This window comes from Cyanistes caeruleus, chromosome 12, assembly GCF_971803275.1.
Source record: "Cyanistes caeruleus chromosome 12, bCyaCae1.hap1.1, whole genome shotgun sequence".
NCBI lineage: Eukaryota > Metazoa > Chordata > Aves > Passeriformes > Paridae > Cyanistes > Cyanistes caeruleus.
In genome coordinates this window covers 21706858-21721455 of record NC_141712.1, presented here as the reverse complement: position 1 = coordinate 21721455, position 14598 = coordinate 21706858, and the positions used below count along the sequence as shown (strand labels likewise).

At 56.2% G+C, this 14598-nt stretch overlaps 4 protein-coding genes across 5 annotated transcripts in view; 3 read left to right on the top strand and 1 right to left on the bottom strand.

Moving 5' to 3' along the window:
* The first annotated feature begins 57 nt into the window (after window positions 1-57).
* Window positions 58-3781, top strand: DHODH (dihydroorotate dehydrogenase (quinone)). Its single transcript, XM_086848111.1, has 9 exons — window positions 58-156; window positions 393-590; window positions 892-1091; window positions 1307-1389; window positions 1883-2070; window positions 2527-2640; window positions 2952-3105; window positions 3183-3342; window positions 3468-3781. Exons 1-9 carry the CDS (start codon window positions 139-141, stop codon window positions 3520-3522), a joined length of 1170 nt encoding a protein of 389 aa, XP_086704237.1. The 5' UTR covers window positions 58-138; the 3' UTR covers window positions 3523-3781.
* Window positions 3524-4516, top strand: LOC111945494 (haptoglobin-like). The gene is given in 3 exon segments (XM_023948163.2): window positions 3524-3535; window positions 3977-4238; window positions 4241-4516. Coding segments are annotated over 3 exon segments (510 nt in total). The 3' UTR covers window positions 4477-4516.
* Window positions 3718-14434, top strand: DHX38 (DEAH-box helicase 38). 2 transcript variants are annotated; one of them, XM_086848090.1, is made up of 26 exons: window positions 3718-5454; window positions 5679-5866; window positions 6023-6124; window positions 6546-6711; window positions 6826-6944; window positions 7055-7131; window positions 7218-7373; window positions 7920-8081; window positions 8168-8275; window positions 9158-9270; window positions 9373-9510; window positions 9739-9925; window positions 10015-10200; window positions 10568-10708; window positions 10884-10994; window positions 11067-11183; window positions 11414-11521; window positions 11628-11740; window positions 12238-12446; window positions 12532-12686; window positions 12766-12921; window positions 12997-13131; window positions 13210-13335; window positions 13722-13817; window positions 13949-14070; window positions 14191-14434. In XM_086848090.1, exons 1-26 carry the CDS (start codon window positions 5132-5134, stop codon window positions 14273-14275), a joined length of 3699 nt encoding a protein of 1232 aa, XP_086704216.1. In that variant the 5' UTR covers window positions 3718-5131; the 3' UTR covers window positions 14276-14434. The 2 variants fall into 2 exon arrangements, with proteins under 2 accessions (XP_086704216.1, XP_086704217.1); XM_086848091.1 differs by lacking the exon at window positions 9373-9510 and having other exon boundaries at window positions 3901-5454.
* Window positions 14398-14598, bottom strand: part of PMFBP1 (polyamine modulated factor 1 binding protein 1) — an 83985-nt gene continuing 83784 nt past the window's right edge. The window contains 1 exon segment of the mRNA XM_086848202.1: window positions 14398-14597. Within this exon segment, the coding sequence (XP_086704328.1) occupies window positions 14445-14597 (153 nt within the window). The 3' untranslated portion in view covers window positions 14398-14444.

Sequence of the window (14598 nt, the reverse complement as noted above, 5' to 3'; positions counted from 1 at the left end):
CGCCGTGTGCGCGCATCGCTCGGGGCCGCGCGGCGCGCCCCCGGGGCCTCTGCTGTGTCGCTATTGGCTGGGAGGATACAGCCTCCGCCAATCGCAGAGGGGGGCCCCCGGAAGTGCCCTCGTGTTAGGCTGAGCGTGATGGCGGCGCCGCTGCGCGTGAGCGGCAGGGGGGCTTGGGGACGTCGGGGGGACCCTGGGGACAGCCGGGCTTGGCCGGTTGCGGCTGGAGCGGGCAGTGCTGGGACGGGACGGAACGGGATGGGTGGTGTGGGATCGGGGCCGGCGTGCGGGGAGAGGAGGAAACGGGATGAGCTCGGTACTGGGATGGGCTAGGATAGGTGTGGTTGCCGGTGGGGGATCGCTGCCGGTGTGCTGCTGACGATCTGGCGCAGGGACGGCTGCGGGCTCTGGCGCTGGGAAGCTGCGGGCTGCTTCTGGGATCGGCGCTGGCGGCAGGCGACGAGCGGCTTTACGCGGCGGCGGTGATGCCTGCGCTGCGGGCGCTGCCCCCCGAGGCCGCCCACGGCCTGGCTTTGCGCGTCGCCGCCCTCGGGCTGCTGCCCCCCACCCGTCCCGACGGCCCCGCGCTGGTGCGTCTCTCCAGGGCGGAGGAGGGGGAATCGCGGAGACCAGGGCGGGGAGGGGGGAGGTCGCAAGAGCGGCCAGAACAGAGGAGTAGGGGGTGTGGTCGCCTCCTCCTTCCCCGGGGCGCGCGGGCGGCCGCGTCCCTTCGCAGTCGGTGGCGGGCGACGAGGGGCCCTCGGGCAGGCATCCCATAAGGACACCCCATAGAGCAGGGGACGCGACCGGGTCTGTCCGGGAGGGGTGTTGGAGCGAGGCCTTGGCAATGGTTCCTGGAGTCTGAGCTCTGACCCAGCCTCAGCCCTGCAGGAGGTGCGAGTCCTCGGGCAGCGATTCCGCAACCCACTGGGCCTGGCTGCTGGCTTTGACAAGCAGTGTGAGGCTGTGGACGGCCTGTACAAGATGGGCTTTGGCTTTGTGGAAGTGGGAACTGTCACACCCAAGCCCCAGGAAGGGAACCCCAAGCCCAGGGTCTTCCGGCTGGCAGAGGACGAGGCAGTTATCAACAGGTGAGATCTGCTCTGCCGTGCCCCACAATCTGCCTGCCATGAGGGAGGGTGCATATTTGGGTGATCCCAGGTCTTTGGTTTATGCTGTGGTGGCTTCTGGTTGGATGTGCTGAGCAAAGCTGCAGAGACCACACCTCTGCCTTGTGTTTCTCACATATCCTGTTCAGGGCCTGCAGACATAACCCAGCCTTGAACCCAGTCTTGTCCTGGTGCAGGTATGGATTCAACAGCCATGGCCACATCGCGGTGGAGCGCAGGCTGCGAGCCCGACAGGAGACACAGATCAGGCTCACTGGTGGTGAGACAAGCTTGTAAGCCTTTGCTGTTGGGGTCTGCGGGGAAGGTTTGGGCATCTCCTGGGTACCTGTAGACCAGGATTGGTGTGTAATGCCAGTATCCAGGCACAGGAGCTGAAGCAAGGAATGCTCAGACAGCAAGACTCTCTTGTAGTCTCACCCTTGGCATTGTGACTAGGCACATTTCTCCTGCTGTTTTCTCTGGAATAAAGCTCTACTTGCTGCTTTGGGCAGGATGTATCTGTTAACATAGCTGAAGCCAAGAGGACCCCAGGGCAGATCCTGAGGGCAACCTCTGCCAGGCGGAAGGCTGTGGTGCTGGGAGGTGCTGTAGCAATGCTTTTGTGGTTGCAGGACAGTCCCATCCTCATGAAATACATGGGCTGCATATCCTCATCTTAACTTTAGCTGGTCATGGGACCTCCTTTTTTGGGTGCTCTGGCCATTGGCTGGTGGTTGTCCTGCTACCCTGGTTCAACCGTGTCTGTGTTCCAGCTGGGATGCCTCTTGGAGTCAATCTGGGCAAGAACAAGAGCTCTGCTGATGCTGCAGCTGACTATGTGGCTGGGGTCCGGACACTGGGCCCTTTGGCTGACTACCTTGTTGTGAACGTGTCCAGCCCGAACACCCCAGGGCTGCGGGACCTGCAGGGCAAGGCTGAGCTGCGGGAATTGCTGAGCAAGGTGGGTGCCTCCCCCCAGCAAGCCACAGCTACAGCACTGGATGCATTCCATCTCCTGGCAGCATCTGCACCGCTGCAGCCAAGATTTGCCTGAGCACAGGGAGGAGTGGGGTGGGTGTGGCTTTCCCACATGGTGGGCAGGACCACTGAGATGTCCCTGTCTCTGCTGCTGTGGGGTGTACTACGGCACTGTATCTCAGCAAAGGGCTCAGGAACAGTGTAGCATTACCCTCCACTTGCTCCTGCAAGAGACAGTGAGTTGTCCACCCTACAACTGCAGGAATTGCTGGGGTCCTGTGCCTGCTGTGTGCTCCAGGGCCTGTGCCAAGGGTGCCTTTCCCGTTTTTGGTGTCATGTAGAGGAGCAGGGCATGTGCCTGTACTGCCTGTGGTGGTGGGTAGCTCCTATCTGGAGCAGGAGGCATTTCCTTGCCATGCACTGCCATGTGCACTGACAGGTGCTGGTGGAGAGGAACCTGCTGCCCTGCAAGCGAAAGCCAGCTGTGCTGGTGAAGATTGCCCCTGACCTCACCGCACAGGACAAGCAGGACATCGCCAGCGTTGTCTGTGAGGTGAGGAGGCAGGAAGGGGACCTGCCACCGGAGGCAGGACCATGGTGGTCCTGGCAAGTCACCGCTCTGGAAGACATGTATGCCTGCAGCTCTCTGGCTGCTGTAGGGATGGTGTCCTGGGTAGGTCAGAGTTGGTGAGCGCTCATGTGTGTCACCAAGCAGTGGGTGACCAGGCAGTCCAGGCAGTGAGGAGCAGCTTTGTCCCCAGGCACACTTCTGGGTTGTGTGCTGGGTGGTCCTGACATGCCAGGAGGGGAGGGGAGGGCTGGGCTGCTTGTGAAAACTGTGTCCTCACACTACTGCCCCTGCAGCTAGGTGTGGATGGGCTGATAGTCAGCAACACCACCGTGAGCCGCCCCAGCAGCCTCCGGAGCAGGCAGCGTATGGAGCCTGGGGGCCTCAGTGGGAAGCCCCTGCGGGAGCTCTCCACACACACCATCAGGGAGATGTACGCTCTCACTCAAGGTGATGGCACAACAGAGCTTGGGGGGGGCGCATGCCAGCATGGGCTGTGCCATCCTGACCATGCACTCTGCCCACAGGCCGGGTGCCCATTATTGGCGTGGGTGGGGTGAGCAGCGGGCGGGATGCCCTGGAGAAGATCCGTGCTGGAGCCTCGCTTGTGCAGCTGTACACAGCACTTGTGTACCACGGGCCACCAGTGGTGGGGGCAGTGAAGCAGGAACTGGAGGAGCTGCTTAGGTGAGTGGAGACCAGGCATGTTCGTCCTAGGACAGCTCTGGACAGCTGTGTGCTGGTGCCCAAGCAGTGGCACTGCAGGGCTGTGCCACACTAGCCCAGTCCCACCACACACTGTCCCTGGTTAGGGAGCAGGGCTTCAAGAACGTCATGGAGGCAGTTGGAGCAGATCACCGCTGCTGACATGCTGCAGAATGTAGGTGTGGCTGGAAGGAGCCATGGCTGAGCAAGGACGGGCGTGACAATTCCAGTGCTGGGCAGACTGGGACTGAGACAAGGTCCTGGTTCCAGCCCCTGGGAAGGGTCTGATAGGTGAAGCGCGGGGCTGCTCTGGTGGGGAGCAGGGGCCAGGGCCTTCATGACAGTGCTGCTTTTCAGGCTTGTGTTTTGGCTTCCCTGTGGACAGCAGAACTGAATGTCAATAAACATTTGGCTCACCTGGTCCTGTGTGCTGCTCTGGGGACACTCCATGGGCTGGAGGGCTGCAGCTTAGCTCTCCTCAGCTGAGCAGGATCAGCTCTCCCACTTTTCCTGGTGGGAGAAGCCACCAGGGTACCTGAACACTGGGATGGACTAAGTGTACCAGGCCTCTGCTAGCAGAGACTTCTGACTGAGGAGCAGCCCATCTTGAGCATAGGGTGCATTGTTTCTGCACCCTGGCTACCCACAGGCCATAGACCTGGCCTTGCTGAAGGTGAAACAGGAGCTGCTGCTTGGAGAAGAGGTGATGCCCATCTGTCTGTCCCAGAAGGACTATGCGCACTCAGGGCAGGTGGGCTACATCTCAGCCTGGAGCTGCAGTGCTGCCTTTGGCTTTCCTGACATGCTGAAGTATGTGACGCTGCCAGCGGCTGAGAATGAGCAGTGCTAGGAATACTACAGTACCTGGAATACGTCCTTTGGGTCCAGCCCCTTCTTGACAATGGCACCTTCTGTGTGGGCATGAGTGAGCTGAGGCAGGACACCTGCTGTGGGGATGCAGGTGGAGCCTTTGCCGTGCAGCGTCCTGATGACAACACTTAATATGCAGCTGGTATCATCAGCTACGACAAGACCTGCATAGCTGCGAAGTATGGCGTGGATGTGGACATGAAGCATGGCCTGGCCTGGGTGAAGGAGACAGTAGCAGATGGCTGAGGCAAAACTGTGAGGGAATAAACTGTTTCGTACCAGGCTACCAGCTTTGTGTCTGTCTGTCCCTGCAAGCTCTCTGTGTGTCTGTCCATGCAGCGTCTCTGTGCCCGGCGCTGCATGGGCCTATTGACTGGGGGTTGGCGTGTGCCTGCCCTCGCTCCCCGGCAGCGTCCTGCAGGGCTTCGGCGGCCGTTGGCTGGAGGATCTGGGGCTGCAGGGACTCTGACTGAGTCTCGCCCCTGCACGGTGTGGGGTGTGCTTGGAACTATCCCCGCGCACGGCACTGTCATCGTGGGTGTCCCCGCCCCGCGGGTGTTTGTGTGTTTCCCCACACGGCGCTGGCCCCGCGGCTGTTTGTTTGTTTCCCCACACGGCGCTGGCCCCGCGCTCCCTCCCCCCGTGACTCCGCCCCCCGCCCAGCTGACCGTGCGGAGATTGCGTGCGCCGGAAGTCCGCCCCGGCAGGGAGCGTGGCTCGTCTAGCGACGTTGGGACTCTATGGTGGCGGTTCTCCCATAGGCTCTGGCCACCGTGTCTATGGTGCACTTGCCTAGAGGGGCTCCTCCCGCCGAGAACTCTGGGGCGGCAATGGCGGCGCTCCGGGAGCGGAGTTACGGTCGTTGAGGGAACTGCGAGGCCTGCGCGGCGCTGCGGCCACGATGGCTGCGGCGAGCGAGGATTCACTGCATCGACTGTCGGGGACGAGCCCGAGCGGCGAGGCGGGCGGGCTGGTACTGCGGACGCGGGGCGCCGAGCAGCACGTCTTCAAGGCCCCGGCCCCGCGCGTCTCCCTGCTGGGACTGGACGTGCTGGCGGCGCAGAAGCGGCGGGAGCGCCAGGAGGAGGCGGTCGGGGGGAAGCGATCCCGTACCGCATCCTATAAGGACTGGGAAGAGGGTCGTGACGAGGCAGGCAGCGCCGAGGACGAGGAAGAGGAAGAGGACGAGGCGGACCGGAGCAACCGCAGAGCTCGCAGGAACAGGTGGCGTTTGCAAGGGGTTGGTGCCGGTGGTGGCCGCGTCCAGCCGGGTAGGGAGCGCAGGGTGAGCACAGGCGGGGCCGCAGCCTCCGGTGCGGGGAGAGGGAGAGCGCGGGGACTGCGGGGCACTATGGCAGAGGTTGCAACGGGAGCTGTACGAGACCAGCCGAAGGGCAGCTGTTGCTCAGCACCTCTGAGCATTTCTTCTCTCTGCTTTGCTTGCCCAGACATTACCGCTCTGTCCACGTGGAGACACCTTCCTACACAGGGGGTGTCAGCGAAGAGTTCTTGGAACGCAGCCGGCAGCGAGAGAGGGAGCGTCGGGAACACGGAGTCTTTGCTTCCTCCAAGGAGGAGAAGGACCGGAAGAAGGAACGCAGTAGGGATCGGGACCACGATCGTAAACGAGACCGTGGTAATTGCTCAGAGACCTTTGTGGTGCTTCTTAGTGTGGGTCTGGGCTTGTCCTTTGCTCTGTTTGTAGTCTTTAATAATGTTTATGGTGATTTTTGTAGCAGACTTGGGAAGCCAGTTTGTGCAATAGGCACCTGATCCTATTTTGTTTTTGCAGAGGAGCGGGACAGGAGTCATCACAGCAGATCAGAGAGGGATGGCTCATCAGAGCGGAGTGGCAGGAGGAGTGAACCTGAGAGCCCCCGGCATCGGCCCAAAGGTGGGAGTGGGACCCGGCAGAACTCTTGTGTGAGACCTAACAGGGAGGAGCTTGGAGTTTTTTTATGCTTCCTGCTGTTTATGCAGGACAGGGATGGTAGAAAAGCTTGTACATTGTAATGTTTGTGGTTAAGGCAAGCATAAAACTCCCAGCTCAGCTTGAGTCTGGGAGCAATGAGCCAACTGTCTGTGTTTGAAACTCTGGCAGATCTCTGCATGGTGGGGTCTGTTCTGTGTCTGTGTGATGTAAAAATAGGATCCTGTGGAAATTCCTTGGAATCATTTGGATCAGCCCCTTCTCTTAAAGGGAGGGCCAGTGGGTACCCTCTCTCCATGCTCCTTGCTTAGAAGATGTTAGGTGGTTCCAGGTGCCCTGGGGCACTGTTTGAACAAAAGATGTCAAACCCCATCTCTTCTGCCAGATGCAGCCACACCATCTCGCTCCAGCTGGGAGGAGGATGATGGTGGCTACAGCAGTGCCCATCGCTCGCAGTGGGAATCTCCGTCTCCCACACCTTCCTGTCGAGACTCAGAGCGTAGCCACCGACCGTCATCACTGCGGGACACGGACCGGCGGGAGCGGGACAGGTACCCAGTGCCTGAGGCTGTGCTGTGAGCTGTGGAGCTGCACAAAGGGTACTTTGTATGTATGAGAAGGGTCTGGCTGTGGGCACCAGTTCCTCCCATCTGCTGTGTTTTCAGGTCTGTGAGGAGTCGGTACTCTGATAAGACGCCATTGCCAACCCCATCATACAAATACAATGAATGGGCTGATGACCGGAGGCACCTGGGAGCCACACCACGCCTGTCTCGAGGGAGAGGTGAGGAATCTGGGCTGAGCTGCCTGGGGTGGGCAGTGTGGAATGCCCTTTCTTGTGGCACAGAGTTGGGGCTTCCCTGGGAACATTGTGGACCTTCTGGCTCACCCCAGGGCGGCGCACAGAAGGGGAGGAGGGCATCGCCTTTGAGACGGAAGAGGAGCGGCAGCAATGGGAGGATGACCAGCGGGTGAGAATCTGGGACAGGCCAGGGACTTGGGGCCACGAGGCTGTGGAGGATGGCCAGTACTCAGTGCTGCACCTCTCCCTTCCCAGCAAGCTGATCGGGACTGGTACATGATGGATGAGGGCTACGATGAGTTTCACAACCCTTTGGCTTACTCCTCTGAGGAGTATGTGAAGAAGCGTGAGCAGCATTTGCACAAGCAGAGGCAGAAGCGGATCTCGGCACAGCGCCGGCAGATCAACGAGGTAAGGCCAAGACACAGGATTGGCTGCTCTGAACACATGGGGTTTGCTGCCTCTTGAAAGATCCACTTGTTGAGTGAGCCCTTGCTCTCAGGTGGAGAAGGATACTCTTGGGCCAGGCTGAAGGAGTTCTCACAGGGAAACTGGTTGAGTTTCCCTGGAAAATCCAGCCCTGCAACTCCTGCATGGGCAGAATTCCCATGTTGGAGTGGCTGGTGGATTGCAGTGTTCAGAGCAGGAGTGCAGAGGACCATGCTCTTGTTGTTCTGAGTGTAAGGTACACTGCTGGGGCAGTCCACTGTTGTCCCAGTGGGGACAGCTGCTCTCTTTATGTGAGCAGGACTGTGTCCAGGCTTCCTGATGTATTGAGTGCCTTGCAGGCAATGTCTGTCCTCCCTTTCCTTGGAGGTAGTCCTGTTGACCATGTGCTTCACATGTGATGTTTCCTGTACTCTGCTGCTTCCAATTACTGTTCCTTCTGCTGGATGTTCTGGTGTGATCTCTGACTTCCTGTGGGGCTTCACTGTGTTTCAAATACATTTGCTGCAGGATAACGAACGTTGGGAAACAAATCGCATGCTGACCAGTGGGGTGGTCCATCGGATTGAAGTGGATGAAGATTTTGAGGAGGATAACTCAGCTAAAGTGCATTTATTGGTGCACAATCTAGTGCCCCCTTTCCTAGATGGAAGGATTGTCTTCACCAAGCAGGTAGAGACTGTGGCTGAAGGCACTGATGGCAAGGAGCCCTGTACATTTGAGGCCTTTTTAGTAAAGCAATGCCTTTTTTCCTCCAGCCAGAGCCAGTGATCCCCGTGAAGGATGCCACCTCAGATTTGGCCATCATAGCTCGGAAAGGCAGCCAGCTAGTGCGCAAGCACAGGGAGCAAAAGGAGCGTAAGAGGGTATGCTGCCGTCACTTGGTTTACTGCTCAGTGTACACATTATGTAGTTCCTCATAGCCTTATTTGGAGCCTGCAGGATTCTGGCTTTGGCAACAGTGATGATAAGGAGTTCATATTGTTGTGACCTGGGACCTAAGACATCCTGGCAGCTCAGCTTACTGCATTGCCTCATAGCAGCTTCTGTGGTGTGGTTTTCTTGGGTGCTGCCTTGGGACATGAACCACTGTGGATTTGGACATTTGGATTATGGGAGAAGGAAGCAGGTGGAAGAATGCCAGGTAGCTTAGGGACTGGGAGCAGCCAGTATGGCAGCAGGATGTACCTTCTCATGTCTCAGCAGAAGAGGTCTGAGGAGGAAAAGAGTATGGGGTAAGGTAGCAGATTGGTTTTTGGGGGTGTTTTCTAGGGGCTTTCTCTAAAGCTCACATAATAGCTGTAAGTACAGGTGTGTTTCTTGTACATTGAAACTTGACCTACTTACACTATGATGGAATGGTGGTGGTAGCTAAACTGAGAGCAGAGGTGGGAGGAAAGCCCACCTCTGTGTGCGCCAAGTGAGCTCTTGGCAAGGGCAGGAAGATTATCTCTGGTTCACATCTGTGTAGGTTTAAGTTCAAATTTAATGGAAGGGTCAGCAGCTGGAGCTATTTTCTTAGGAGGCAGTTGGTAATGCTTTGCATGAGGTCTCTGTATCCATCCCAGTGTCTTAAAACTCTGCTTCAGTTCATTTGGAAGAAGGGAACCTGATGTAAGAATGGAGTGTGCATTCTGCATTGGGGAATTGTGGTGCTAATATCCTTTTCCTAGTCTTAGGAGTAGAACTGGGGAGGAATTTTGTCTGTGATTGCTGTGGCAAAGTTATGCTGTTCTCTCTCCTTCCAGGCTCAGCACAAGCACTGGGAGCTGGCAGGCACCAAACTGGGGGACATTATGGGGATCAAGAAAGAGGAGGAGAAGGATGAAATGGCAACAGAAGATGGCAAAGTGGATTACAAGTAGGAGCTTGGTCTGAATTAGTCTGCTCAGCTGGTAGTAGGGGGTACGGGCATAGCAAAGTGTGTGGAGAGGCAGCTTCAGGACTTGCGGTGTTTCCTTAGAACAGAGCAGAAGTTTGCTGAACACATGAAAGAAAAAAGTGAAGCCAGCAGTGAGTTTGCCAAGAAGAAATCGATCCTGGAGCAGAGACAATATCTACCCATCTTTGCTGTACAGCAGGAACTGCTCTCCATCCTCAGGTATAGCTGCCAGGGCATCCCCAGGGCATTGGCCTGTGTTTAGGAACTCAGTTGAGGAATTGCAGAATTATGAATCATGTAGAATCATTGGGAAGCTGTACTCTTAGGAAGCAACCCCATCACTTTGTGTTTGCTCAGCTGTCCTGCCTGAGTAGGATGATACTTAGCTAGAGAACACAAAAGCCCTTCTTTGAAGGTGTATGAAGAATACCTTTTCCTTTTCCTCAGAGACAACAGCATTGTGATCGTGGTGGGGGAGACCGGGAGCGGAAAGACAACTCAGCTGACACAGTATCTCCATGAGGATGGCTACACTGATTATGGCATGATCGGCTGCACACAGCCCCGCAGAGTGGCTGCCATGTCGGTGGCCAAGCGGGTCAGTGAGGAGATGGGGGTGCGTCTGGGGGAGGAGGTGAGTCTGCTGGGGAGTGCAGGGGTGCCACCCAATGACAGTGGGTGCACAGGACTGTTGGAAGACTTCTGGTATCTCCGCCCTCCCAGGTAGGCTATGCCATCCGCTTTGAGGACTGCACGTCTGAGAGCACAGTGATCAAGTACATGACGGATGGGATCCTGCTCCGTGAGTCGCTGCGGGAGGCTGACCTGGACAACTACAGTGCTATCATCATGGACGAGGCACACGAGCGCTCGCTCAACACCGATGTGCTATTCGGGCTGCTTCGGGAGGTGTGTGTGATCCTGGGCTAGAGGACAGCAGCGTGGGGCACGTCATCTGGGACAGCCCTTCTCTGCCAGGACTAGGGGAGGGAAGCAGAGCTGCCACATCTGTCCGTGCTTGACTGCTTCAGCACCCTGGTCCTTGATTCTGGGGGGGGTTAACTCTCTTGTAATGCTACCACATCTTGCTGGCTGAATGTCAGAACTGCCGACACAGAGGTCTTTGCTGGATTAAAGTTTCCTGGACTGAGGTTGGCAGGTTTGCCTCGAGTACAACAGAAGCTCTGTCCTGTGCCATTGTCCTAGTAAGAATGAAAGCAGCCGACAGCCATGCATGAATGCACCTTCCATATTGTTCCTTTCATCTGCTTCCTAGGTGGTCGCCCGACGCTCAGATCTGAAGCTTGTTGTCACTTCAGCCACCATGGATGCAGATAAGTTTGCCTCCTTCTTTGGGAACGTTCCCATTTTCCACATTCCTGGGCGTACTTTCCCTGTGGATATTCTTTTCAGCAAGGTATAGTTAAGATTGTGGATGAAAATTCTGTTGGTAGGAGGGGGTTGTGACCTAGGTGTGCAGTACTCTGAGGGGGATACACAGGGTAGGAGTGGCTGTGATGTGCTAGAGTCTTGCACACAGGACAGGGCATGTAAGGATACTGGTCCAGATTAACCTGAGCTGTGTTGTTCAGACCCCACAGGAGGATTATGTGGAGGCTGCAGTGAAACAAGCCTTGCAGGTCCACTTGTCTGGTGCTCCTGGAGACATCCTCGTTTTCATGCCTGGCCAGGAGGATATTGAGGTGAGTTGGAAGGACAGGCACTATCCTACCCCCTTGTTTCAGTCTGATGTTTTCACCCCTCTTTGTGTCTAGGTGACTTCAGAGCAAATTGTGGAGCACCTTGAGGAGCTGGAGAAGGCGCCTGCTCTTGCTGTACTGCCAATCTACTCTCAGTTGCCCTCGGACTTGCAGGCCAAGATCTTTCAGAAGGTGCTGATGTGTGCTTTGTGATTAGGGTGGGGACAGGGAAAACTGGAGCAGGAGACAGCACAGAGCAGGAGTGAGAGGTGTAGATATACCTCGGTATTGCATGTGGAGGATGGGAGAAAGCATATACCCCACCCCAGTTCCCGAGTCACCCCTGTCCCTCTGCTGCTCTGCACTCCTCAGTGGAGCAGAGCTATGCCCAGGGATGTGACTGATGGGTAGTGTGCTTGCAGGCTCCTGATGGGGTCAGGAAGTGCATCGTTGCCACTAACATAGCAGAGACCTCACTGACAGTGGATGGTATCATGTTTGTGATTGACTCTGGCTACTGCAAATTGAAGGTGAGCCAGGGTTTTCTGTACTGTCTTTGATTTCTGGGGTAGGTTGAGGGAGTTCTGAGGTCATGGTCTAGCCTTCCTCTTATTTGTGCCTTCTTGTGCCCTGAAGGTTTTCAACCCCCGTATAGGCATGGATGCGCTGCAGATATACCCCATCAGTCAGGCCAATGCCAATCAGAGGGCTGGCCGAGCTGGCCGCACAGGCCCAGGCCACTGTTTCAGGTAGGCACGTCACTGGTGTTCATGTTCCTGTTGTATCCTCAGCTTGGCATCGGGTTATGTATATTTTTCTTTCTCACTGGAGCTGTTCATTATCTTGAACTTTGGGGGGATGTGGGCAGTAGGCAGGCCTGAAGGCCTTCTTTGGACCCAGTGCTTCTGCAGAGAAAAGGATATGCTCCATTTCTTTCCTGTGCTCATCTTCACTTGTGGCTGGTCTGCCCTTGATGCCATCAGGATAAGAGCAAAGCCAAAGGCCTTTCCCAGGCCTTTGCTGTAAGGAAGGGCTGTGCTTGGTCATGTGCTGTGCTGCAACCCAAACACCCCAATGTGCTGGGTTGACCACAGTTTGACTGGACTACAAGTGCCTCCCCAGGGTCCTGGTGCTGGGTGCAGGGTTGCTGCCCTGTGCCATGCTGGGCGGGGCTGGGCAGAGGCTGGCAAGTCTGTAAGGAACGCAGTGGCTGGATCAGGAGCATGCTCTTGGCATCTCTTCCTAGGCTCTACACCCAGAGTGCCTACAAGAATGAGCTGCTGACAACCACGGTGCCTGAGATCCAGCGCACCAACCTTGCCAATGTAGTGCTCTTGCTCAAGTCCCTGGGTGTGCAGGACCTGTTGCAGTTCCACTTCATGGATCCGCCCCCTGAGGACAATATGCTGAACTCCATGTACCAGCTGTGGATCCTGGGGGCCCTGGATAACACAGGTATTGCCTGCTGGGGTATGCTGCTAGCCCATAGAACTAGGGCCTGCTCAGCTGCTGATCAGTGATTCCTGTTCTGTTCCTGCAGGTGGTCTGACCTCTACAGGACGTCTCATGGTGGAGTTCCCACTGGACCCTGCACTCTCCAAAATGCTCATTGTCTCCTGTGACATGGGTTGCAGCTCTGAGATCTTGCTCGTTGTCTCCATGTTGTCTGTGCCTGCCATCTTTTACCGCCCTAAGGTACAAGATGCTGCTGTTCCAGCAGCTCAGGGCCCTTCCCTGCACTTTGACTAACCCATGTTCTTTGCTTACCCTTCAGGGTCGAGAGGAGGAGAGTGACCAAGTGCGGGAGAAATTTGCTGTTCCAGAGAGCGATCACTTGACTTACCTGAATGTTTACTTGCAGTGGAAAAACAACAGCTATTCTACCCTGTGGTGCAATCAGCACTTCATCCATGCCAAGGCCATGCGGAAGGTGAGGCTGTGGCCATAAGGCTGGGGGAGACAGTCTTATGCAGAAGAGGGATCTGAGCAGCACACACCTTTGCAGGTGCGGGAGGTGCGTGCCCAGCTCAAGGACATTATGGTGCAGCAGCGAATGAGCCTGGCATCCTGTGGTACAGACTGGGATGTTGTCAGGAAGTGCATCTGTGCTGCATATTTTCATCAGGCTGCAAAGCTGAAGGTGAGAGGGGTCTGAGCTGCCTGGGAGCTGCAAGGCCCTGCCTGGGAACAGGTGGACTAAAGACACTTGTCTTTGCAGGGCATTGGGGAGTATGTGAACATCCGCACAGGCATGCCCTGTCACCTGCACCCCACAAGCTCTCTGTTTGGCATGGGCTACACACCAGACTACATTGTGTACCATGAATTGGTTATGACTACCAAGGTGAGCTTAAGCTGAGGGCTAGCAGAAAGGGTGATGAGAGCTCCAAGGGAGATGGGAGGACTTTACTGTGAGACTGAGATCTGTCTGAGTGGCAGATATCAGCCTTTTCTATCTATACCAATTAGGCATGTCTGTGTCATCTGTCTGTCCCTTCCCCCATTATTCTTCTCTGGCGTCTGTGGGATATGTTTGATCTTCCTTGTGGTCTCATCAAATCCAACCCATAGCAGCTTCTGAGGCCAGGAGGAATTGTCTAGAAGTGGTATGGTCCCAGCCTGAGAAGTGCTATCAGCAACTGGGGGAGGAAGGGAGCTGCTATGGCTCTGTGAATGGTGCCCAGGCCCCAAGGATGCCATCGTGCTATCCTGGTCCTTCTGTCCCTGTAGGAGTACATGCAGTGTGTCACTGCTGTGGATGGAGAGTGGCTGGCAGAGCTGGGCCCCATGTTCTACAGTATCAAACATGCTGGCAAGTCACGCCAGGTAAGTATTCTGTCCTGGATGAGTTGGCAAACTGCAGGCCCTCTGCATTCTGCTGTATGTGTGTGTTTTGACTTGAAGAGAGCAAGCTTGTGGGCCTGCAGAGAGTCTGATCTGCTTCTGCCTTGCTCCAGGAGAACCGCCGCCGTGCCAAGGAGGAAGTGTCTGCCATGGAGGAGGAAATGGCTTTGGCAGAGGAGCAGCTGCGTGCCCGCCGGGAGGAGCAGGAGCGCCGTAACCCACTGGGCAGTGCAAGGTGGGTGATAGCCCTGCCTGCCCATGGCTTGCCTGTGTGAAGGATCCCAGCTTCCCTGTGGGAGTTCTAGTGCAGGAAGAGGTTGCATTTTCCATTAATTGCCCTTGTCCTCTTTGACAGATCTACTAAAATCTATACCCCTGGGCGAAAGGAGCAGGGGGAGCCCCTGACACCACGACGCACCCCAGCCCGCTTTGGTCTCTAAGAAGGCACGACCTGTTCCTTTGAGGCTTAAGGTAGTGCCCAGATACCCTGATCAGTGTACTCTGAGATCTTTACAGCTTGTGGCCCTGAAAGGCTTTAATTTTAGTGCCTGTTTGGCACTAATTTTGCTACAAAACAGAAAGAATTTTATTTGTTTAAAGGTTGTCTGTCTAATCTTTGCTTTGTTTCACACTGCTTCTTGTCCTGGAGGTGGGTGTTGGGTGGAGGTAGCTCTGCAGAATCATGCAGGGCTGGTGCTGTCAGGTTGTTGCCCTGTAGAACTTGGAACAGGGCACAAAATTAAAGAGACCTGGAGGACAAATA